The 24,870-nt window shown below is 36.7% G+C and overlaps 1 protein-coding gene across 5 annotated transcripts in view; it reads right to left on the reverse strand.

Annotated features, from left to right (window-relative positions):
- Nucleotides 1–24,870, reverse strand: part of MAP3K2 (mitogen-activated protein kinase kinase kinase 2) — a 53,706-nt gene that overhangs the window by 14,216 nt on the left and 14,620 nt on the right. For 2 of the 5 annotated variants that reach the window (XM_071561620.1, XM_071561621.1), the window contains 10 exons: nt 20,413–20,482; nt 18,002–18,120; nt 16,341–16,381; nt 13,741–13,840; nt 11,206–11,319; nt 10,471–10,570; nt 9,389–9,522; nt 7,234–7,313; nt 5,328–5,395; nt 2,309–2,404 (listed from right to left, as the gene is read on the reverse strand). In XM_071561620.1, the coding sequence (XP_071417721.1) occupies nt 2,309–2,404; nt 5,328–5,395; nt 7,234–7,313; nt 9,389–9,522; nt 10,471–10,570; nt 11,206–11,319; nt 13,741–13,840; nt 16,341–16,381; nt 18,002–18,120; nt 20,413–20,419 (859 nt within the window). In that variant the 5' untranslated portion in view covers nt 20,420–20,482. The remainder of the gene's footprint in view (nt 1–2,308; nt 2,405–5,327; nt 5,396–7,233; nt 7,314–9,388; nt 9,523–10,470; nt 10,571–11,205; nt 11,320–13,740; nt 13,841–16,340; nt 16,382–18,001; nt 18,121–20,412; nt 20,483–24,870) is intronic. The other 3 variants (XM_071561624.1, XM_071561622.1, XM_071561623.1) reach the window with 3 other exon arrangements.

The raw sequence follows: 24,870 nt of genomic DNA on the forward strand, positions 1-24,870 counted from the left end.
ATTTCTGGAATTGTTCTGAAATGTAATCAACTTTCTTCAAAAACAAGGAGGGCTGTAAGTGGAGAAAGGAAAACACCTTGCAGCCTCTGCTTTTATTGCTCTATTAACGTGTAAATACCGAATTTCTGACAAAAAGGAGAATGAGATACATATTTACAATCCTGTGGGGCCCAGGATGGGATCTTCATTTTGCAAGCCAGTAAGAATTGAATGCAGAGAAAGACCAACACATGGAATCAACAGGAAGAGCACAAAACAAAAACAAACCAACCAAAAACACAAAAAGAAAACAAAACAGAAGCAATGTAAAGTTTGAAGGTGGCTGCAGCAATAGAATTAAAAAAACCAAGGGCACTGATCTTCAAAATGTTAATTACAATTAGATGGCTAACATAATGTATGTTAATCTATTTAGATAACACAACTATTTTTAGGACAGCATCACTTGATCAAGTTTCATCCTACAGAATTCAGCAATAGCTGAAGAAGTCTGATGCATTAGGGTATTACACTGAAGGAGGAGATCCCAGAGGACTGAAGAAAGCAGATAAAATATCTTTGAAATAGTAGACTCAGACTTATGTACTAGTCCAGACAATTTAAATTCCAAGAAAGATGTGCAAACAAGTTATTAAACAGTTTTATTCACCACTGAGAACATAAAAAGGTGATAAACCAGTCATAATTGGTTTGTCACATGTAGCTAATTCAATTTCCCCATTTCAAGGGGACATTCTCATAAGCCAACTAATAAAGTGTTGCACAGATCAACTTACTATGTAGAGTATACCCAAGACAGAGTCAGAGCAGTTATCAGTGATTTCTCATCAAAGGGGAAGGTAATTTAAGCAGACATCCACAGCAGTGACCCTTCAATCCACTTCCATACACCATTTTAACTGATAATGTACATACGATGGAACATAATACACTGAAATATTGCAGATGACATCCTGTTAAATGTGGCTGAAAGTCCATTTAAAAATAAAAATCAAAATAAACAATGGTACTGGAAGTTTGAGATGATTCAGAAATCAACAAAATTAAATTCAGTAAGGAAATACAACATTAAAGAGAAATCTAATGCAGAAACTAGAAAGTGTAAACTGGCTAAAAGTCATACAGAAATGGATATGGGAGGTATAAGAGACCACAGATTGAGCAGCAGACAGAAAGTGGACTAGGAAAAAAGTGTCATTCTACAATGTATTAATGTGACTGCTACTTGCTGAGTTCTGGTTATACTTTATGGTATACATGAGGTGGCCAGGAGAAAAGCCTCAGATAGAGTGGAAGAGGAAAACTAAGCAGATACAACAGATTTGTGTGTGATGTAGTGTTCTATATAGCCAGTGATCAATTTTTCACAGTGTTAAAATGTAGTAACCAGTTACTAGTTTCATTTGCAGGAAAAATGGTTTAGGAGAGAGACAAAGGTAAGTTATAAAATAAGCTATCTTGGAAGTTGGTTATATAAAGAAAGAGAGTATCTCTTCTGTTGAAGACAATTTAGAGTTTATTTCAAAGTCAGTGTGACAGATCTTTGCCTCTTTAGTCTTGCTTTAGAGCAAGGGACTAGACTGAAATTGCAGACCTCCAATCTGGTATTTCTGTGATTTCTGCAACATAATTTCACTTACTGCTGAGCTCACTCCACACTGCAAATGAAACTATCTGGTCTTGGGAGAAATTTCTTCTTAACACTCCTGAACTACTGCCTGACACACCCAGAATTCTGAAAATCCCTCAGCTGCTCCCCTTTCCTTCCTTTAGAAATTTAACATGTGTTATATTTGTATCAATGTTATTGCTGTTCAAACCAGTTTTGTGGCTACATCAGCAGGTGCTGCCTTGCATTCCATCAACTGGCTTCATCAGCTATTTGTTAATTTGCGGTTTAAATCACTGCTCTTCAATTTTATTTATTCTTTTAATCTAAGAAACTCTTAACAGGAACTCCACTGTATTTGACATTTCTTAAAGCAAAACAAGTAATGACAAACTGACATACGTACTTTAGATAGGAAATGGTCACAAAGGTCAAAGCTTACAGTGGATGACTCATGCACAGCCAAAGATAAGACACCATTTCCACAGCTGTGCATGCCAGTCAGGAATTCTGGAACTCATAACTTTACCAGCAGCTCTATCAGTCATTAGAACTTTAGCACATGAGTTTGGGGAAAGAGTTTAAGGTTTCAATTTTTTTAATATTTTCATTCATTAAAATTTTTGCAACTAAATTTTTTATTCCCATGCTGGGAAGAGAAACACAGATTAATAAAACTGTTGCAGTATTCACACTTACCATCATTGTAGTCTTGTTGATGATATGAAATGTGGTATCTTCGGGGATAAGTGCCCCCCTTTCCAAATTTCTCAAATATTGGGATATCATACTCTACTAGAAAATAAAAATATTAAAACCAATTAAAATGTGACAAGAGCATATTAAATTAATCACTTTGGCATTACTAACTTAAACATGGGGGAACATACCAGAGGATATGCTTCAAGTTGAAGCATAAGAAAAAAAACAGATTATGCAAAAGCCACAAATCAGTCAAGTCTCAAGAACTAAAAAGATATTCAGTCAAAAGTTCCAAGGATCAAGAATTCAACAGCTCAAGAGATTTGCTTAAAATAATGTCAGAAGACCACAGCATGCCTCTAGTCTTAAAGTAGTTTCTAGAGGAAAAACTATTCTAAAGAATATAATTTAAAGATGCATAAATATAGAAAAATTGGTGAATGAGTCAACACAGCTTGAATTACTGAGCCACATTCAATAGGTCTGATTTTAAAATTATTGAAGGAAAAAAGAAGAAAAGTATCCAAAGGAAAAAGTCCCTTATGTATAAATAATTGGTTAGAAGATAAGTACATAAGAAGGGAGGAAACAGTCAACAGTTTGACAGAAATCTGGGCTAAAACTCCTGCAGTTTAATTATGCATGAATCCTCTGAATAACAAATAGTGAGGTGACAAAATCATTTTGAGAAATAAAGTCAACTGAAGAATTAGAGATGGCCCTTAAAGAGTCTACGTGACTGGATGTTAAAGCGGCAGCTGGAATTCAGTGTAGGCTTGTGTAAAGGATTGTGACAGAGACTTCCAATAAGCAGCAGCCAAACATTTTATATTGGCTAGGAAGGAACTAAATGCTGTAAATCATTAAGATACACTAAACAAAGTTTTGGTCTACTCCTTTTCAAAGGACTTAATGAAACTGGAAAAGATTTAGAAGTACACAAATTATCAAAGACACAAAATTGCTTTTCCATAAGGAATGTAAGACCTCCATATACTAGAAAAGCAACAGCTCAAAAGGAGACAAAGAGGTCCATAAACCTCTAACCAAAAAAAAAAAACTCAAAAAAAAATCACAAAGTATATACTTCTTCATAAAACACAAAAAATTGCACAACTTCTTGTTGCAACATACTGTTCATGCTGAAATAGTTTATACAAACTGAAATAGGGACAGGAAAAATTTGTGGAAGAAAAAAGATCCATCAAATCACAGAAAAATATCTTGCATTTGCAGAACCCTTGAGCTATACATGACTAGGAATATACTCTGAGGGAGGAATACTACATGCTCTTCTGTAAAAGGCTGGTACTGGTTGTTGCAGGAGGAAAAACGGCCAGATGGACATTTTTTTCTACTTTTGCTACACATTAAATCATGAGAGTAAATATTGAATATAGAATTAATAATTGCTGACTATCCCACGTTAACATACCAGAGCATCTCAGGAAAAAAGCAACAAACTGACATAAAACAAATATTGCAAGTAACCATAATAAACACAAGTAAACTAGACTAAGATTACACAAAAGGCAAACTAATTTCTGACATTTGCAAATTTTTTTGTATTTATCTCTGCCACCTAAATGCTTCTTAGACACAGTTTTATTCTCATTTAATAGTGGGGCAATCTGTTAACCCTAAAATCCTTCAAAGAAAAAACTCACCATCACACATGTACCTAGATAAAGCTTTGCAAACAAAATGAAAAGAAGTCTTAAGTATGTAATAGACCAAAAAACCCACAAGCCTCCTTTGATTTACTGGAAACTAATTATTGTTCAACGGCAAAATTCTGTAGAGAGGCATGACCATGACAGACACTTCAGAGCACTTCCAAGGTTACCCACTGCACTTCGCAGTCTGAACCCTGCACAACAACTTGGATTCCAGCCAGAATATGGTATGAAAAAGCATTATTGCTCATGATTAATTTATAGGCACAGCACACAGTTCTCCTTCATCCTTTCACTTTCCAGTGCTTTCAATTACAGAAGTCATGAGCACTTCAAAGTGATCCTTATTTCACACAGGAGAAAATAAAGGCCCCACATACTGGTTTTGGCTGGAGAGAGTTAATTTTCTTCACAGTGGCCCATGTGGTGCTATGTGCTGGATCTGTGGCCAAAACACTGTTGGTAACAAGTGATATTTTAGTTATAGCTGAAGCACCTTTGCACATAATCAAGATGGTTTTTTGCTTCGCACACTGCCCTGCCAGCTGACGGAGTAGGCTGCGGGGCACAGGAAGTTGGGAAGGGACACACCCAAGACAGGTGGCCCCAGCTGACCAAAGGGATATCCCATACTGTCGGAGGTTGTGCTCAGCAATAAAAACTGCAAGAAAGAAGATGGAAGGGAAGACATTGAGAGTAATGGTGTTTCTTCTCCCAACTAACTGTCAGATGTGATGGAGCACTTATGGAAATGGCTCAACACCTGCCTCTTGATGGGAGTGGTGAATTAATTCCTTGTTTTGTTTTGCTTGTGTGTGCAGCTTTTGCCTTACCTATAAATGTTTGTATCTTAATTTGTACTTTTTAATTTCTTACTTTTACCCTTTGGTTCTCTCCCCAGTCCCATGCAGGGGAGCGAGCGGGCAGCTGTGCAGGGCTCAGCTGCCTATGGTGGTTACACCACAACATCCTATAAATTAAATACATTAACCGTGGCTATACACCAACTTAAGAGAGGGATGTTACAGTCCAGCTTAACTAAATTTTGTGTGCCCCTGTGCAAAGCAACATTTGTTCTTTTCACAGAAGCAGATAGTTACACTATGAACACTAACAATGATGTCACACATAATAATTGGGAAGAACACATTTGAAAGATTTTGTATTTCCAGGGTATCTTTTACTGTGCTCATTTGGATTGGATTTTGTTGCTTTGCCTTCTCTTACCATACTAAGTTTGTGAAATATAGTAATTCTCAATGTTAAGGTCCCTTCTAAGCCTTACTATTTGCAAGAAGAACAGTACTGGAAAGCTAGTATGTCCAGGGATTTTTGCCTACCTGAGAATTCCTGATGATTATCTGGATAGCTCTGTGCTCTTGGCATCCGAGATTTGGGATAGTTGTCCCTGGAAGTGTAAGAACATACAGAATCTTACAATTGCTATTAATCTAGCAGTTCAACATTTAATCTTACTGTTTCATAATTCTTTGCAACTGATGAAAAGCTACTGCTATACAAGTTGCTGCATCAGTTTACAAAAGTGGAACTCAATTCTGAAACTCAAATCTAGCAGATATCTATAACAACTGAAGATCAGTAAAAATGGAAAAGCTTATTGAGCTTAATATAGTAAGAAAGCAACAGTTTCTGTTAATGAGTAATGATATTAGTAAAAACATGAATTATCAGAAGTAAAGCCACAAAGAAACACCGTTATGTTTAACATCTTTGTGGCTAATCACAAGGTTTGTAGACTGGCAAAATCTGTTACACAGCCTACAAAAACTCGTGGGGAAATTTAACCAAAGAAATTGTAGAACCTTTTAATGAGGAAAAATATTTCCTCTTCTCTCCGTGAAAGTCATAGGATTAAGACAGTGATTTTGTTAAATTATAGAATGATGAAGAATTTTTGGTTCTTACATGATCACATTGTTTCTTACCTACAGTTGGTATGTAACTCCCAGCCACCAAAAGGAATGGATGGGATTGCCAGTCAGAGCAATCGATTACAGTATATTTCCATAAACATACCAAAACAATGTCCTCCTTTTTCTGGTAAGAATTTCTCTAACAGAAGCTAAATGGAGACACAAAACCTACATCTTTGTAGGAAATATTTAAATGAAAAAAAAAAAGGAAAACAAACTAAGTAGAGGTGACAAATTAAGTAAATAAAAAACAACCAAAAGAAGTTTTGAAGAAGAAATATGAGTTGTATTAAGATTGCTTTGTTTCCCCATCTACCCCTACCCCACAAACCCCCTAAAAATTTGGCAACTTGATAGAATTTCTATTCTATGGAGCTACATTAAACACCGTGTGTATAACCTATCACACTACAGCCATAAAATACTTCTCACACCTATTGTCTTCTTGCTTGTGAAATGAAGACTCATTATTTAACTCAAAAATGTCTATTAGACCAAATGTATTTGTGTCCTCAAGTCACATCTTCTCATATTAAATGGTACTATGGAATACTACAGCTCTGATTTAATTGCCACAGGCAGTGATTTCCAACTCTTTATCTTTTCACCAATTAAATAAAATAGCACTGAGTTGTACAGCAGTTCCAAGGTTATTTTCCTGACCAACCATCAGCCAAACAGGAGTATGTCCTGCTTGGCTTTGCTGGTGGACAGTGACCCTCTCAAAACACATGAATCTCCTCAGAGGTCAACCCAAACAGAGCCCCAGGCCCCCCCAGCACACGCTGCCTCTTGGTAACTGATCTGCTTTAACAAAGAAAAGAGGAAAGCCTGCAAAGGGAACAAAGGGAGAGGAATGGACAGTAATCGCAAAGAAAAGGACAGGATTGTCTGTTCAGTCTTTAAATGATTCTACCATCTTTCTTGAAGTGGTACCCTCCGCCGTGGCAAAGGAAAGCCCACTCCATATGGCAGTGCCCAATAACTGTAAACTTAATGGACTGGCTCCCTGCCAGGGAACATACTTCACACATATGTAAAACCTGGCAACATTTAGTAAAAATCTTCAGTAACTTTTTGTAGGATTTGAGGTCTCATTTTTTCAGTTTCAAACACAAATTATTTCAAAAATAAAGCTACTGTATTTTCCATACATTAGTAAGCAATTAAGTTTCAATAAGCTTTTATAAATGTTCTGTAACTTGGAGAGGAATTTCTGGAAGAAGTTCTGTCACTGGAGAGTTGTTATACGTTACAACTGATACACTATGCAATGTAATAAAGATAAATAATGAATATAAATAATTTTTACCCATCTAATGGGCTGTCAAGTGAGGGACAGCTTCCCGAGCCAGAGTTTTCAGGACTGCTTAAAGACAATGGATCCAGCATCTAATAAATAACAAACAGAGGAAGACCAACAAATTCAAGTCTGTTTTTTTTATTTTTAAGAAAATACTTTAAGGTTTCTGCTTTGAAACACCTAACCAAAAACAAATCCAAATCAGATAAGAGCAAGTAAAACCAGAGTGAAAAGCTCATCTGCAGTCTTAAAACAAGGTCTTTCCTAAAATGGAGTTTGTCTTGGTATATAATGTAATGTGTGTTATTTTCTATGAATTGGACACCAGTTTTTTGCTCTAAGTTAAGCAGTTACCCCTCTAATTTTTATGGTCTGTGTTGCATCTTAAAGGTTCTGGGCACATACTTTGCTGAATGCCAATCAAGGATTTATTAAAGAAATGTTGTCCAGAAAGCGAGTTTGCACTCTGCAAACTCAAACACTTACATGAACTCTGTATTGGGAAGAACAACACCTACCACAGGTTCAGCAATTTTATTCTTCTTTTCTCATGCTGAACATGTGGTCCTGGAACGGAAAAAAAGCCCATCTGCTGCTGTATTAATTACCTCCATAACCTAATGCAGCATGGTCCAAATGGCAGCCCACAGCCCACTTTCACCCAACCCATCATGTCTTCTGCAGAGAAAGTGCAAGGATCTGCTGTCAAGAGTGAAAACAGCTGTGCTCAGACAGATCAACAGCAGAGCAGAGCAAAGCACTCCAGTCCCAAATTCCCCTCTCGTTTTTGTGGGACAGGCAGTGACAGATAAAGGCAGCATGCCCAACACTTGCCAGGGTGATGTTGCACCTTAGATGGGAGGGAGCAAATAGAATTTGTAAGTTCCCAACACCCCAAACTGGCTCTTGAGGCTGTTGAGGTTCAACTAACCTGGCTTTCCATCAAAGCAAAATTCATTAATTTAAGCCTGCTGACAACTTACATAGCAATGTGTATGACAGGTTACATCATTCTTGAATACTCAGGAGTGAATGGACATCCCAAGCCTCAGGTATCATCTGTCTGTCTGACCAGTCACTGACCAAAAAACACCTGGTTCAGGTCAAAAGTAATACTTTCACTGAATGAATCCACACCTCAGCTGGATCTGACCACATGGCTATGACAATGAGTAGCACCCAGGTCTGGAAAGTAGGAAATTCAGTCTCTATTCTCAGCTCAGTCATTAAAATTGTGCAACAAATTGCACAATCTCTCTGCCTCTGTTTTTATTCTATCATCTGCCTCTCATTTAATCAGCTCATAAAAACCATTGCCTCTTGCCATTTGTAAATACAGTGCCAATGTCAACAACAATTTGAAGTGATTTGGGTATGCAGCATTATTTTTCTTTCCTCCTTAAAGCATCTCTTTCTCCACTGCCAATTCTGTGAGCCATTACATTCCTGCCTCTTTCCCTGCTGTTTTTAAGGGCAATTTTGATATTCAGAGACTAGGATTTTTATTCCTGCAGAGTGTGCTGATATCCTACACTAGTAATGCAGGTAAGAAAAACAACATGCATTTGTGATCTTCACACAAAAAACAGGTCAAAATATTGAAAAATATTTCAGAGCTTATTTATGGCAGGCCCACCACCATCCCCTTGCCTCTACCTTAACACAGAATCTCAAGAGAATCACAGAGTATTCCAAGTCGGAAGGGACCCACAAGGATCACTAAGCCCAACTCTTAAATATCAAGTGAGTCCAAATAATTCTGACAGATCCAAACTCTTTCTTAAAGTCTCCTTTAATTACCTGGGAAAGTGGTAAAACTTTCTTGCTTATATATCCTTCTCATTACAATAAAGGGGTTTGTGCTTTCTAATGTAGACATCTCTGCTGTTATTTATATTTATCACTACCTCACTCAGCTATCATGGGAATTAAGAATACTATCTTTCCCCTTGTAGCAACATATTTAAAAAACTGAAGAGACTTACAGAGAAATAAAAACAGGTCCTAGAAGACTGACACAATTATTTCGACCTTCTCTCGTCAATCATGGTTTCTAGTTATCATCAATTTTTTTGCTGTTCTTTCTAACAATTCCATATTCTTCAGCAGTATTTCATAAAGCAATCTAACAAAAACTTTTAACTTTACTAACTCACACACGTACCTGATCCATACTCTCTGGAATGAATTCACCCTCACTGTTGATACTGGTGAAGGACCCATTTCGAGCCACCTGATGCAGCTCATCTGGAATGTATCCTGGGGGCGGTGAACTCCTGTCACGAGTATTAGAACCTTCTGAAAGAAAAGGGTCACAGTCAGAGTCTCTGCGCTAACCCAGAATCCAGGCCTTTTATTCAAACGCTTCACAGGCACTGAGCCTGCCTGGATTGCTTCTTCCTTTAGGCATTTCCCAAATACCTGTGCAATATAACACTTAAGTACAGCATTTAAAATCTGCAATCCAGGAACTGTGAAAAATTTATGGCAGAGTTGCCTCAACTGTATTAAAAAGAATTTTCACTATACAGGAACAGAAATATAATTCACCCACACATCTAGCTGGGTAAATTTCTTCTTTCAAACAAAATCAAAATCCAAACCCTTAGGCCCATGTCAACTAATCCTTTCCAACTCTTGAGAATTGCAGTTTTACTTTGCAGAATATTACATCTCTAAGAGCACAAATACATATATTCATAATAAGAGCATAATAACTTAATTAAATTGTCTGGCAAATTATTCATTAAACTCTCCAGTTTCATAATTAAATTTGAAAGTTAACATCACGCCAACTTCAAAACATTAATAAGCAAAAAGGTTATATCAAGGCCAAAATAAATACCTTAAACAAATATTCACACATTAAAAAAATATGGGATTCCTAAATTGAGCAAGGCAATACATTGCATATGAACAGATTTTTCAGTTGCTCGTTTCTGTATCTGTATTAACATCAGCTTTCTAAGTTATCCATCAGTTACCTCAAATAATTCTACATACATTTATTTGCTTGTGGAGACTTTTGTTAATTTTCTGTATTATATTTATTTAAATAATTATTTATATTTAAACCACTTTTGACTTTCAAAATCCACTCCTCCAAGTGCAAACTCTACAGCAGAGTTATTGATGAGTATGAGAAATTCAAACACTGTGTGGTGAGCGCAAAATCCTCATGAAGAGAATACTACAAAGGAATTTTTTACAATTTTTACTATTAAAGCTATTGAAATATTACCTTACCTATTACAGACAGTCGCCTTTTTCTGTCTGTCACACCAAATACTGTATTATCTAAATCTTCCAGTGACGGCAAGGGTTCCACATTATTTACACTGGGTGACTGAAAATACATAAATATTACAACCTGCAGTTATTACTTTATACAGCTGACAATGAAAATACTTTGTAAACTTTATAAGCTTTGTGCAGTGCATTTCTTTTCCCAAGCAGTCAAAAGCAGCTTGCCAATTTATATCACAATTCATCTTTTTAGTAGCTCATTCTCATTCTTTAAAAATCATTTTCAATATGTACCAGTACCCAAATCCTAGAAATATCAATGCCATGATTTGTTATATAATACTAAATTACCTCAGCATTTAGTCAACAGTCCACTGCTCTTTGCTACAACAAACACTGAACTTCCCACAGAGAAGCATCACCAACATGTGACTTAAAGAACAGTTTCAAATAACTACTGTTACTTAAATTTTATGTGCTTTTCAAATTTGTATCACTTTATCATCCTACTAAGGAATACTCTTCTACCATTGTAGGGAAGGCAAACAAAGAGAAAAAACAGGATCTAGGAAAGAGTTAAAACTGAGCCATGACAAAATGCTAATAGATGCTTAATGTGAAATCAAGAAGCAATCAGTTTTATTTTCAATTGGAAAAATGCCATCTTTTAGAAACGATACAAATTACACATCAATATGAAAACAGGAAAAAGATGTTTAGCACATCAACTCATACCTGTGTATTTCCATGTATTACAAGCAATATCTTGAGACTCTTCATATGTACACTACGGTCAAGCAGTTCAACAGCTTTGTCCAGGTCATCCTGGGTAGTTAATGGAATTACAAGCTACAAAAAAGGGAGGGGGGAAAGAAAAATCTTAAACAGGGCTCAAGAAAGAAATGAGAAAGTGCAGAGAAATAAATAAAGGGAATTTTTCCTTTCATATCAAACAACTTGAAAATAAAATTTACTAAATGATCCCTCAAGTTAGCATCAACATGCCTGCAGGCCAACCTTAACTCTTCCTTCAGATGCTTTCACTAAGTACAGCATGGTGGAAAAAGCCTTCACAACCAAGGAGCAACCATTTTGCATATATGCAACTTATATTCCTACAAGTTTCAGAGAAACAAGTGCAACAGGGTCAATATATTTGCCATTACCTAAATTTGCACACATCTGTAAGATAAGTAAAAGTCCTATTTTACAGACCAGAAAGCAGATTTTTGTACCTCGAATATTACAATTGTGCCTGTTTGAAGTTGCATTGCTCTCCACTGAAAAACAAAACTTGTTAAGGAGGTATATCCTTAGTTTCTCAAGGAAGATGTGATCCACATACAACTCTAGTCCTCACTAGAATCTTACTTGGATCTCATTAATTGGAATTACCTTGGCATACATGTATCTTTAGAATAGAAAATGTTACACCACAAACATCCACCGGAGATTGGAGTTCTGTAACTACTAAGATTGGGCTTCTGTTTCAGAAGTGTAAATTACAACTTCTGCTTGTAACAAAGAAACAACACAAATACAGAATTTTAAATCTATTCTGCTTGTAAACAGCATCAGTAAGTGATGCTTAATACATCACCAGTCAAAATAAAGTACTTTTATACAAAATGAAATGGGATTGAGGAGGAGGGTCTTGATAAAATGAAGGGTAGGCTCATTTGTTCAGCTGCAGTTTTAATGCAAATGACACGTTATTATTACCATCCCACTTCTGAAAGGTGATGGGATGATTTGCCAACTAGTGCAGAAGTTGACAAGCAGAAAACCTACTCAAATGCCTAAAAATCTACCACTGGAAGGAGCTGAGGCTAAAGCATTATGAAGGGCCATCACTTCTGACATTCCTAATCTCCAAAAGCCTTCTGTTGGAATTCTTCATTTTGAGGATCAGTTTCACTGAAGTGCTGGGTAATGCAGTGCATAACCAACAGAGAGCAATTACTGGCATTTTCTTCTGCAAAGATGCAGATTAGATACAGCAGTTATGTTGTGCAAAGCCACACAATAATCCTTCATGCACTTTGCTGACTCAAGGCAAAATCCAGAAGGAACTCCTAAGAATGGATTCTGCATCTGTAAATATATTTGTTATTAATAATTCCATCCCTCTTTCTAAAGGAAAGCCGGAAGTAATGCTGATCAAGCGTAAGTGGCTTGACAGTGCTGGCACTGCTCACAAGCAATCTTTGGGAACCAGCCACTTTAAAAGAAGCAACAGTTAAGCCTCATTCTCCAATCTAAACAGTAACTAAATGGAGCGTTCTAGCAATTACTAAACAAAATTAATTCTGAAAGAAAAGAGTTTACAAGACAAGATAAATGTTATTTGTAATAAAGCTCAAAGAGGTAAAGACTTGCCCAAAGTCACACAACAGGACTGTGGCAGATCAGGAAGACAATTTACCCATTTCTAACCAAGTCTGAAACATAATTTGTTAAGATACAACACTGATCATGAAACATTTCATCCATCTCCTGCCTATCCTTATTTGGACTGTCCTAGTTGACCAGGCAGGACCAGTTTATCACTGTGTGGGTGTGGCCAAAGCTGTGTATTCTACACACTCCATCTCCTTTCTCATGAACTGTTACCAATGGACCATTTGCAGCAACTGCCCAGGGCACACCCAACCCCTCAGGCTGTAAGCTGGGTGTGAAAGACATCTGTGACATAAGAGCTGTGATAACTCCCCTCCAGGGAGTCGTTAGCACCTTCACACCCAGCCTGAGGGGTCATGTCTGCTAATGGGTCATCAACAATTTCAAAAATACCCCATGACTCACAGAGTTAATCACCCAGTGCAGAAGGTACTGAGTGCTTCCACTTGGAGACATCTGGGACCACTCACAGGATCCAGAGGAGAACCAGAACCTTGACAGGACTGCGACCACCCCTCTTGACCAGACTGTGACTGTCATCTGCACCAACAGGTTTTTCCCTTCTTTTTATTTTGTACTCGGAGGAACCACATCAGTCTCAGCACAGGAGCTAATGAACACCATTCTGTTTGTGCCCCAGAGGGCTGGGTTATACTTCCAGGTTTTGTGGGTTAGAGTCAATTTCTCTTTGTGTCATTGCATTTATTGTAATATTGTTATTAAATTGGAAAAAATTGAGAAAATACACACACATTACAAATCTGGGAGTTTGTCAGGGGACTAAGTTGGTTCCCACTACTTATGAGAGCAAATTTCAGCCTTAAAATAATCAATGTGAAAGTCAAGAATTTACAGGACATGGAATATTACCTCATTATTGCTGTAATGTAAATCCATAGTCTGTCCAAAAGCAACTTTAGCTTTAGCTGCAAGATCTTCAAGTTTAACAGGCCTTGGTAATTGCAGGATCCTGAAAAACAATTTAAGTTATAAAGAACTTTTGTCCATTACCTATGAAAATGTGGCAACTCATTACTTGAGAACTATCTTAGAACTAATTCTATTACTATAAAGACCGGAAGAAGCTATGCTTTATTCACTGTCCTCCATATTTTAAGACTTGAAAAAAAGACAAGCAGTGAAAAAGTTAAAATGGATAATCAGGCACAGAATTAGATTTCATTATGATTATTTTACTTGCTTCCATATGGCTTGCATAATGCTTTGCAATCCTCCATTTCAGAGACAAATTCTTAGAAACTTCTAAAACTTTCTACTCCAGACAACTAAGACAATGAATTAGCATGGGCTGACAAGCATAATCATCAGAAAGGAATTACTCCTGCACTCTGCTTTTTTTTTTTTGAATCCAGAAGACTACCTGAGGAAGGTAAACTAAATGTCATCATCTTTACCATAATGAACTACACACTCAAACTGCCCAGTCCATCACTAACTGTGCTTCAAATGCGCTCCTGTAAGAATGGTGCAGTTGTAGGTCAACAACACAGATTTTCTGTTAACTCAGTGTCTCATCAAACCAGTTGCCTGTAACTCACCAAACTGCCTGTAGCTGACCTCTTACTACCAAAAACTATTGTATTTTTTTTGAGATACAAAAGTATTAAGTGAGGAAAAAAAAGCTTTTAAAAGTGACTAAGGTGTTGAGTGAGGTACATTCATTTCACATTCAAAAAGAAAGAGCACTTAAATTCTGTGAAGCAGAAAATTTAACAAAGGGTAACTGTCCCTTTCATCAGTGGTTCAGTCAGCATTATACTGGTTAGGGGACAATTTTTCTTACTGAAATGAGGCTGGAAGCCAGGCCACTTCCAAGTAAAAATTATTTTAAAAAAATAAAATCTAAAAACCCCACCCAAAACAAAAATATGAACAAACAAACAAAACTAATGAACACCAACTCCCACTGTAGTTAACAATTTGTGCAGCAAGCCTACAACTCCATGCATCACATCACAAGCTCCTTGGAACAAAGTGCCACATTCACCACTGAAAGCAAGTCTGAAATCACTTCTCTTTTTCACATCCCTTTTTTAAAAACTAGTGAGAAATCCATTGCATAACTTATTTTTCTTGCATAATTTCATTACTTTATCTTTAGATCTACAAGTTCAGGCAATAAAAGCATTATAACTCATGCTGAGCAATGAGCCTGGGCTGCCCAGCACCTCTGGGCAAGCAGGATCAATTTACTTGGGACAGCTGAAAACAGAGCTAAGCCCATCAGCATAAAAGCTTGGGAAAGGGATCTTTGCACACACTTATTTATGCTTGTTTTCATATTGAATTGATTAACTTAGTTCACTGTGAAAGTGAATTATAGTAAACTGCAAAATACACTGTCTGTGCAGACTGGCAGCAGGTAAATACCTCTCTGTTTTACATTCCAGCTTTCCCTTATTTCTCAAGAAATCGTCAGCTGGAAGAGTCCCCAGTTTTGCAAAGCTTTTGAGAAGATTTATTTCCTCCAAATTACTTATAGCACTCAACCATTGCTGATGCCCTTCTACATGTGATGTTCAGAGAAGGGAGAGACAGAAGCTAAAGAATGTTAATACTTGGGGAACTTCCTGCTATTTTACTGCTCCATGTACAGAGGGCACACAGTGTAACCAGCACTGACACACACACAACTCCTGCACAGCACACCAAAGGCTGCCCAGAAGGAGCACAGGTTTCATTCTGAAGCAACTAAGAAATTTACCATTTATACTGACAAATAGCATGACAAGGATATTATTTCCTTTTTCCATAAGTATTTTCAAAGATCTAATTCTATAACCATTTCTCTGTAGACAGAATGAAATTTAATGCTTTCAGAAAGGGACAGGCAGGAAAAATGGGTTGTCCACAACCAATTCTGCATGGAATTGTACACTGAATTCTGTAAAAGCTTTTGAGAAGCCATCAGAGCAGTGATATATAGAGATGCTTGTACACTTGAAGGAAGTGTATCAGCCGCCTTTCATATACAAAATGAAAATAAATTTTCACTGATTAAATAAGACTCTGAATCTAGTAAATTATCCTCTTACAGGTCTCAGACTGGTACCTCCAAAGTACAGTCCAATTAAGATCTAGAACTCTTTCTCTGGGTGTTACAGTAACAATAAATTAACATTCAAAAAAATGATTTTCTGCTGTACTCAAACTTGAGATTTATTCTAAAGATCTAACTAATTGATCAAGGCTACAAATATCTATTTGAACAGCAACCAAATGAAGAGTTCTCCATGGAACACAGCAACAGTATGATACTCTGCATTTATGGATACTTAGAACCCACATTTCAGTTAATTCTCTTTAAAGTGTGTTCCTATCAAAATTAAATTTAAGCTCAAACCAAATATACTTAAGAGATCTGAAACACTCTGAACAGTTTATATGAAACTTTATGATAGAAGTACAACAAAACTAGAATTAATTAAGAGACAAGACTTCTGCTTTACCTTTTTTCACCTCGATGTTCAAACTTGACTCTAACATCGTTCTATAAGAAAAAAGATAAAGCAACCACTATTAGTTTGCTAGAACCTCCTTTAACAAAGGCCATGAACTCCCATTCAATAATCCTATACCAGAACTGAATTCCACATTAATTTTCTGTCCTTTCCAATATACCAAGTATTTCAACAAGCTACTTATGCTGAGGAACCTCATAGAGGCTTAAAATCTGTAAAAAATACAAAAACTTACTTTGAGTACAATGAATGCTTCTGTAAGTAAACACATTATTTTCTATCAATATGTTTTAATGTTTTAACAGATTTATGACTTCGAATTCAGCGTGGAACTGTTTACCAAAGAATACTCAATATTGGACACACTGGTACATTAGCTATGTATATATTAATTTTATACATATATATATATATATGTATATGCGCTATATATTTAACCAATAACAGGTTTTTATGTACACTTTGCAGCTGAGCATTCCAGGCTTAAGAAATGTATCTTGTTTCACAGGCATTACCATAGAAATGCACACATGTAATTAAGCCACCAGTCATGCAACAAATTTCTCAATAACTATACCTGTATATACATTTGCAGTTACATGGAAATAAAACTTGTTTTTTGCAACATCATAATTTTAAGAATCAAATTGTATTAGCAACTACTGCAGGACAAACAAAAATGCATTCAACCAAGTGACAATGTTGCATCTTCCAAAAGAACTGATAATGAAATTTTTAATTTCAAAATGATAAACATTTCTGTTGCCTTTCTAAGCATGTATTATAGTCAGATAATTTTGGATCATTCATGTATGTTACCACAATGTCTAAAGTCACTGCTCAGATGAGAATTACACGACACCAGCAAAGCACCCCTGTGTTATACACTGAACTCTTAACTCTTAAAGCATAGAATAAAAAAGATGCAGCCATTCAGTTTTGACAGTTCAAGAGACAAATTTATAGGAATATTTTGATCTTTAAAAGGGTAAAATAAGCACAAACTGAAATTTTATGAAATCTTGAACTGCAAATTAAGGATCCAATCAAATAAACATACATTTAATTTGATTAAGATAAAAGTCTACATCCTCTCTAATCTCTCTGTATAGTAGTTCAAAACTATCAACTAAGTCTTTATTACTTTTCCATTTCTGTTCAGTATATACAGAAAAAATACAGGAAAGAAGTCACATTTCCAGTACATGAACAAACAAGAACTCAAGGCCAAAAATGCAGTAAAAGAGCCTAAGAATGTTTCTGCTGCCTGTACTGACATTCTTTGGTATGATTTGGGTGACAACTGGCCAATCTACCAAACTTGTACAATTCTTCTTGATATTTTAGAGTAGTGTAGTACCAATATAATAATAACAACTCTATAATCACTCTACATACAATGCCAAAATACTTATATAATCTTCAATTTATCAGTACCAGAGTTATTTAAGCATACACACTGTGATCTGCTCTGAAATGCCACCACTTCATTTGCTGCTGATACAAGAACATGAACAAAGAAAATGGCAGCACATGTGGGAGACCAATAGCTCATTCTGGTGTGCTCACTGGTCTGGCAAGAAACACAATTACAGAAGTCACAGCAGGACATTCCATGTTCAGTAGGTTAGTGAGGAATAAAAAATTACCTGTTTTTTAGGTGAAGATGACTTTGGTTTTCCTGTTTCTTGCTGGGGCAATGCAGGACGACTGGCCTTATGCAGCACAGCCAAATCCTGCATGATTGAATTCAGAGCTTGCTGCTCATCTGCTCAGAGAGAAAGACCAGACAAGTGTAAAAGACTGTTACATTTGAAGGGCATTACTGTCTCATTTCACAATTAGGCAGGCATTACTCTAAAATCCAAAAGTCCTCATTACACTCCAATACATAATTGCCAAATTAAAAAAAGATTGCTTCCACATTGCAAACATTTTAATTTTATTTATCACTAACAGTGCTTAAAGAAACGAACAGTTTAACAAGTAATCACATGTAAATAGCAGTTTTAAAAACCTGAAATCCTAAGAGAGACTCAATGCCACACAACTGCAGGCTGTGTTAATTGGAGAAAGGGGGTGTGGGGGAAAAACCTTATCTATTTTGTTTCAAATAATATCCACGAATGAGGCATTTACTAGAAATGGTATTTCCCGTGCCTGTCATAAAATTAAAAAAAAATAAAGTACTTTTGAACCATTTTCCCTCTGTCCTGAACAGGTAGATCACTCCCACGGGAAGCACACACAAACTCCCAGGGAACATTTCAACTGTTGGAGCATCTGCTGATAGCCCACAAAGTAAAAAAGCCAAACAAAACAAAAAAAGCCTCCACAAACAAAAAAATAAAACACAACAGAACTTTTCTAGGACTGAAAATACAGAGGAACTTAGGGCTTAAAGGAAGAATTCACAAGGAGAAACAGGAGCACTGAACCCACAGGAATGCTACATAACTCAGGTTTCAAGTACACAGAAAGTCCCAAATCACAATGATCTGCTGTGGCTGTGATGGCTAAACAAGGTTTGCCCTCGAATTGTGGTGCTCCTTTAGACAGGAAAGCACTTGGGAGCTCAGAAGCCTGTACATCCATCACTGAGAGAAATTTGTTTCTAATATTTTGTATTAATTCCTTGCCACAGCAATAGTACTGCACTCAGCACACATCTACAACACTGAGTAACAAAATTGATCCACAAAGGTGTTGATTGTGCCTTCACGCTCTTTCACAATGAACATTGTGAACAATTCAATGTCTGTTGAAAAATTCATTGCTAAATCCTGTGATTTACAAAGAACTGTATTTCTCAAACAAGGACCTGAGAAAAGTTCAGCATTAAAATCAGCAAGCAAACATTCCAAGTACTCAGCAACCATGAGAATTCTTTCACATTCTATTAATACATAAACCCAATGTGTTTGTTATGTACGGAAATTGAGAGATTTAAGTGTTCTAATTTAACAGACTCCTAACACATCAGAAAGCTGGTCTGAAAATGAGTACCTTTGATCATCACTCCTGCTGTCATTATTCATAACTTTACTAAGATATGCAAATCTATCAAAGCAAGTTTGACTAGCAACATTTAATGGCAGAACTGATGGCATTCTTGCAGCTCAGTTCTCTTTTCTCACAATAAGACACAGTTCAAAATTTGTCAGAATTAAAAAAGTTTATTGTGTTAAAGCCTATCCCAGTGCTCAGCAATGGTAAAGAATAAACTGATGTTTTAGCAGTTGGTTGGAGGTTTCATTCCCACTGGCCACTAAGGTTGCATATTTCATGAAACCAAAGAACTGTGGCAAAGCATTTAAATTTTACTGAATACCCATCATGACTCAACAGTCATTTCTCTCACCCAGAACATTGAAGATCAGAAATCTGAAGTGTGTTGTACTCCTAGATCGAGCAACTTGATTATTAAGTATAAGGTTGGGAACATCATCATAACAATAAAAGATTAAAAAAGACAATATGAATGTGTGTGTGTTGTGGTTGGTTGGGATTTTTTGGGAGGGAGTACCAATAAATGATCACAATAACAACATGGTCAACTCGTTAAACAGCAGGTACAACTTGAGAAACTGGCATAAAATCTAAAATAATACAAACATGCTACATATTTCGAAAAACACAGACCATCTACACAGTCCTGGCTTTGTACTGCAATGACACAAGGCAATAAAATAAAATTCTTTAACACAAACTTCGTGTTTTGGGTTTGTTTTCATTCAATAGCCATTACCATTTGGAGCACAGTAAACACTGTTCAGTACCCCAATACCATTAATCTCAATTTCCTATACTTGAATCTTTATTAAAGTTACAACACAGTGAGGGAAAAGTGTTGTATTCCAAGGTAAAAAAAAAGAGAGAGAGAAATATTTTGAATACTGCAAAGCTCCTGAACAAACACTGCCTTTCATACAGATGTGACTGTGTTAAACAGCCAAGGCACACATTTCCCAGGAATTGTAGGACACTAATGGGTTTAGTGTTCAGTAGAAATGAAGGGTATCTGAATTAAATTTTTATGCACATTACACATGAGACTTACCCATCATGGCAGTGAGCCTGAAGACTCCAACTTCAGGGAAAGGGTTGCTTCATTAGCATTATTTTATTTCCTAAAATGCAGAATCAAAAACCCCACAATTACTGAAGTTGTCAAAGACACGTAAAACAGCCAACTCTTCATTGTTTACAGGCAGTTTTTCAAACTAATTCATTCTACAGTGAATACACATTAAACCACAAATCAGACTGTATGAGGCACAATATGATGCGTGGGGAAAACAGAAACCATCTCCAAAGCCTCAGCAGCCTCCGAGAAATGTACATACTTTATGAAGACACAAAGCCTAAACTAAATATTCTTCTAGACTTAAACTGACTTTAGTCTCTACCTACATTCCCAAATGATGATTAGCAGCTTAATTAACTGTAACACTCTACTACATTGGATACCCACCACTCCAAACTATTAAGAACCAATTCTTTTTCTATCTGGTGTTCAAAGTTCTGTGCTCAGAATTACACATATCTAGTACACATATATAAATACGTATGAAACTCCCAGCACAAATCAAGAGTCATTAATACCTACTGATTATACAAACTAGAAAACTTCAAGTGTTATTTTTCATCATAATTCAAGAACACAAAATCCTAACATTCCTGAAAGTAAATGACTTTGGAAGACAGCAAGTATTGACTTCTAATATACAATATAAGTTATTCAGAAAAGCAGAAACATAAGGAGCACATTTATGAACAAACCTTGTCTATCACAGTATCTCCAAAATTGCCAATTAAAAACAAACAAAAAAATGAAGGCCCCATAAGAAGAATCTTTCTGCGAGATGCCATCATGGAGCTCAACAGCAAAAAACAACAGACATCCCCCGAAGTGGCCAACAAGATTTGTTGCAGTACAGGCTACCACAGGAAAAATTCAGATGTTTTTAATGCAAGAAAAGAAAACTCTAATTTCTTAAGCAGTCATTGTAACCAAGTTGGGAAGGCCTATGTCCCTCCTCCCTTTTGTTTGCTGCAGTGGACCATCCTTCTTCTGACTCAAGAGACAAAAGATTTACCCCACTCTGATTAAACTAATTATTTCCCTGAAAGTTCATTCAAGGAGCTACATCAACAAAATATGACTCATTTTCCCCCCTTCTTTAATCAAAATTTGCTTTCTTATGGTTTAGCTCCTTTTGAGTGTCAAATGACCCCTGATCCCACCACAGGGCAGACTGTGGGATCATATGGCTGAGAAGAGAGGAGAGGTGGCCCAGCTCTTTCAGCACCAGTCAGTAAGGTTTCCTTGCTGGAATTTTCTGCCAATTTTCTAGCTAACAACAAATTAATTACAGTTTTCCAAATGATTTCTGAGCACCTCAAGTTAGGCATCCAAATTTCTGGCATTGTCTCTTACATTGCCATTTGATGAAAACAGCCTTTTGGAGCAGCATTCATTCCAGGGGAACTAGAAAGCTTTAAGCACTTGTGGTATGTGTTTCAGAAAGAAATTTGAACTTGAGAGTCATATGAAGGTCTCTCCTGAACAGGGCCTTTTACCCACACATCAGATGAGTCACCTACTACTGTCTGTTTCAAGCTCTGTAACAGCTCAGGCTTCTAAAGAAGACCCAGAGGTCCCACTACATAATCAGAAATCATTTCAGTTGGGAGAGCACACAAAATAGCAGATTAGAATGACAATAATGCTGAAAATATGATTGATGTGTATGCAGAGTTACATCCTCCCAAGTCTACGGACAGCCTGAAAACAGTCCCTGAAACAGCTTCCAAGTGTGGTGGGAAAGAAGTTCCCATCTAATGCTCTGTGAAGTATTGAAGCCTGTAAGAGTGTGAGAAGCAAACCCGTCCTGGGCTGCCACGGCCTCAAGGCACAACCTCTGATTTTACCACTAACAAGGTCTCCAGACTCTTGATGTCATGACAGCAGGAGACAGAAAAATCTGTTTAAAAAAACCCATAAAACAAAGAAATAAAAGCAAAACCAAAAAGTAAAAAGCTTCTGTTGCTCCTTAACAGAAAAGAAAGACTCAAAAGCAGGAGATTTGTACTAATCTTCAAAGAGGAAAACAGGATGAATTTTTACTTATTTGCTGAATGATAGTGGCCAATATCACCTTGCTCTCATACAAGATGCCAGAACTCGAGTACTTGGCAAACTTGAATTACCTTTTTATAGCCTTAAGTATCACAACTAACATTTTTCCCCATGTCTGAATCTTCTGAATTGTTTGCATCCCTAAGAGTCCAAAAAGCAAAGCAGAACATACATGAAATTATTTCCTCCACTGTGTTTTTTGTATCAGAATTTGCTTTGGGGAACTTTCCAAAGAATTACTTTCTAAAGATACTTACAAAACATCTTTCTAATTCTGTATTTGATTCAAGTTTCTTTAAAGGAGAACTGATGTCATTTTCATTAAATGTCTGTTTTAATTACCTGTCTTAATACATTACACATAAAAATGTGTCTCATGACTTTGGATAAAGTACTTCTGAAATACTTCCTTGAGAGCATTTCAAAGAAATACAATAGTTCTGTTAAACCTTCTGCTGCACGTGAAGAAAGCAAAACCAAGTTACACCTCCAAACAAAACCACGCCAGATTCTTCCCCAACCCAGCTGAAAAAAAAACCAACTTAGAAGCTCAAGATACTTGAGCTACAGGGCTCACAGAGGGCTGAGGAAGAAACATTCTAAAAAATATCTTCTCCGAGTTCCTCCAAGTACAAGAATTCATTCTTTTTTATTAATGTGTGGCATCTCTCGTAGAAGAACATAAGCTAATAAGTGAACATCCATTTATTTTCCCTTCCACTCCCTTCTTATTCCTCAAAAGAAAAAAAAAAACTATTTAGGAAAAATAGATTTATCTGAATAACGTGTGTATGTCTTACTTTATCATCCCTTTTAACCAAAATCTCCTGTTCAAATATAAAATACAATTAATCATCAACTAAACAGCTTAACAACCTTTTTGTTAGCATTTAGTGTTACTTCAAAAATAAGCTAAGAACAATAAAATTTCAATTAAAAACATTACTCAGATCCAAATTTATGAAGACCTTTATGAATTCACCTTGTGAATTGAGAAAACACGCCTATTTTTAACTGCTTATTTTCACAATGGACTATAACAACAGGGTGGTTGTGGAGAATAAGCAAAAACAAGCTAACCAAAATCAACATTTTTCAAAGGAAGGTATTCAGCAGAAAGAGAAAAAAGCATATCCTAATCCATGGTTGCAAAGCAGAATTAGTACAGCACACACAGAAGTAAATTACAACCAAGGGCAAAAAGGGAAGCGAAACAAAAAACTGGAACTCAGAGAAAGAGGAGAAGCAAAGGCTGCAAAACACAAAGAGCAGATGCAAAGGTAGAATAAGATTAAGTCAAAGTCTTGCAAAGAGACACAAGCAGCCCGAATTTGAATGTAATTAAAGAAAGGATAACAGAGAGTGAATTTCAAAAAGGTGTTTGCTACTCTTATCACATCATCAAAGAAGAATATCCTAGCAACAGCATTTTGGATATGAGGGTGGTGAGACGCTGATTCATATTCATGATTCACTTCCCACCAGCCACCTTGCAGAGCCTGGAACTCTTTCAGAATCTGGGAAAGGCACCGCAGGAAGAAAATATCCAGGTGATTCTTCGAAATTGTTTTTTGTTTTCTCAATGCAAATGAAACAAAACCTGAGGGCAAGGAAGCCACGCGGGCGATGATGGAGTTGTGCAAACGCCCTGTGCTAATTGCCCGTACGGACACACTTGGAGAATAAACACAACACGGGGCCCTCTCGGCACCGACAGATAAGAGCACACAAGCACCGGCACACGTATGACATCGTCGCTCATGACTGACCTGGTCACATTCAAAAGCTTGAAGGCCAGGAAAAAAAAGCTTTACCCTCACGGAGTAGAGGAAGTAACCCAGCAGGTGCTGCATGAAGCGAATATTTATTATGTGAGCTAAAAATGGTACCGTAGTTCTGCGAAATACAAAGACACGGACTGTGCAGAAGAAATGAAAGGGCTCCTACAGCATCCAACTTCACAACAGAAGTGCAATTTTTTAGGAGTAAAATTAGCTATGGCTACAAGAGCCATAAACTAATCATCTGAGAGCAGTACAGGCAGTATGTAACCACTCATGAGCATAAACCAGCTTTAATGCTGCTCATGTTAAAAATCCTGAACAAAAAACCCCATGGAGTCAGCATTCAAGCTTAGCCTGATTTTGTGAGGATTTCAGACTTACACGGTAACACTTTACCTACATATAAAGGTGCCTTACTCCTTCAGAGTCCAAACCTGTTTCAACAGTGGGGCAAGAATCTCAAGGACATCAATTCCCTACATTAAATTTTCTCTAAAATAAATGAGAGCAAGAATACAGAGCTTCCAATTCTTACACCATAATGACATTTTGCAAACTCAAATAAGAAAGATGCACTGTAATTATTTCTATC

Source organism: Pithys albifrons, chromosome 8, assembly GCF_047495875.1.
Source record: "Pithys albifrons albifrons isolate INPA30051 chromosome 8, PitAlb_v1, whole genome shotgun sequence".
Taxonomy (NCBI): Eukaryota; Metazoa; Chordata; class Aves; order Passeriformes; family Thamnophilidae; genus Pithys; species Pithys albifrons.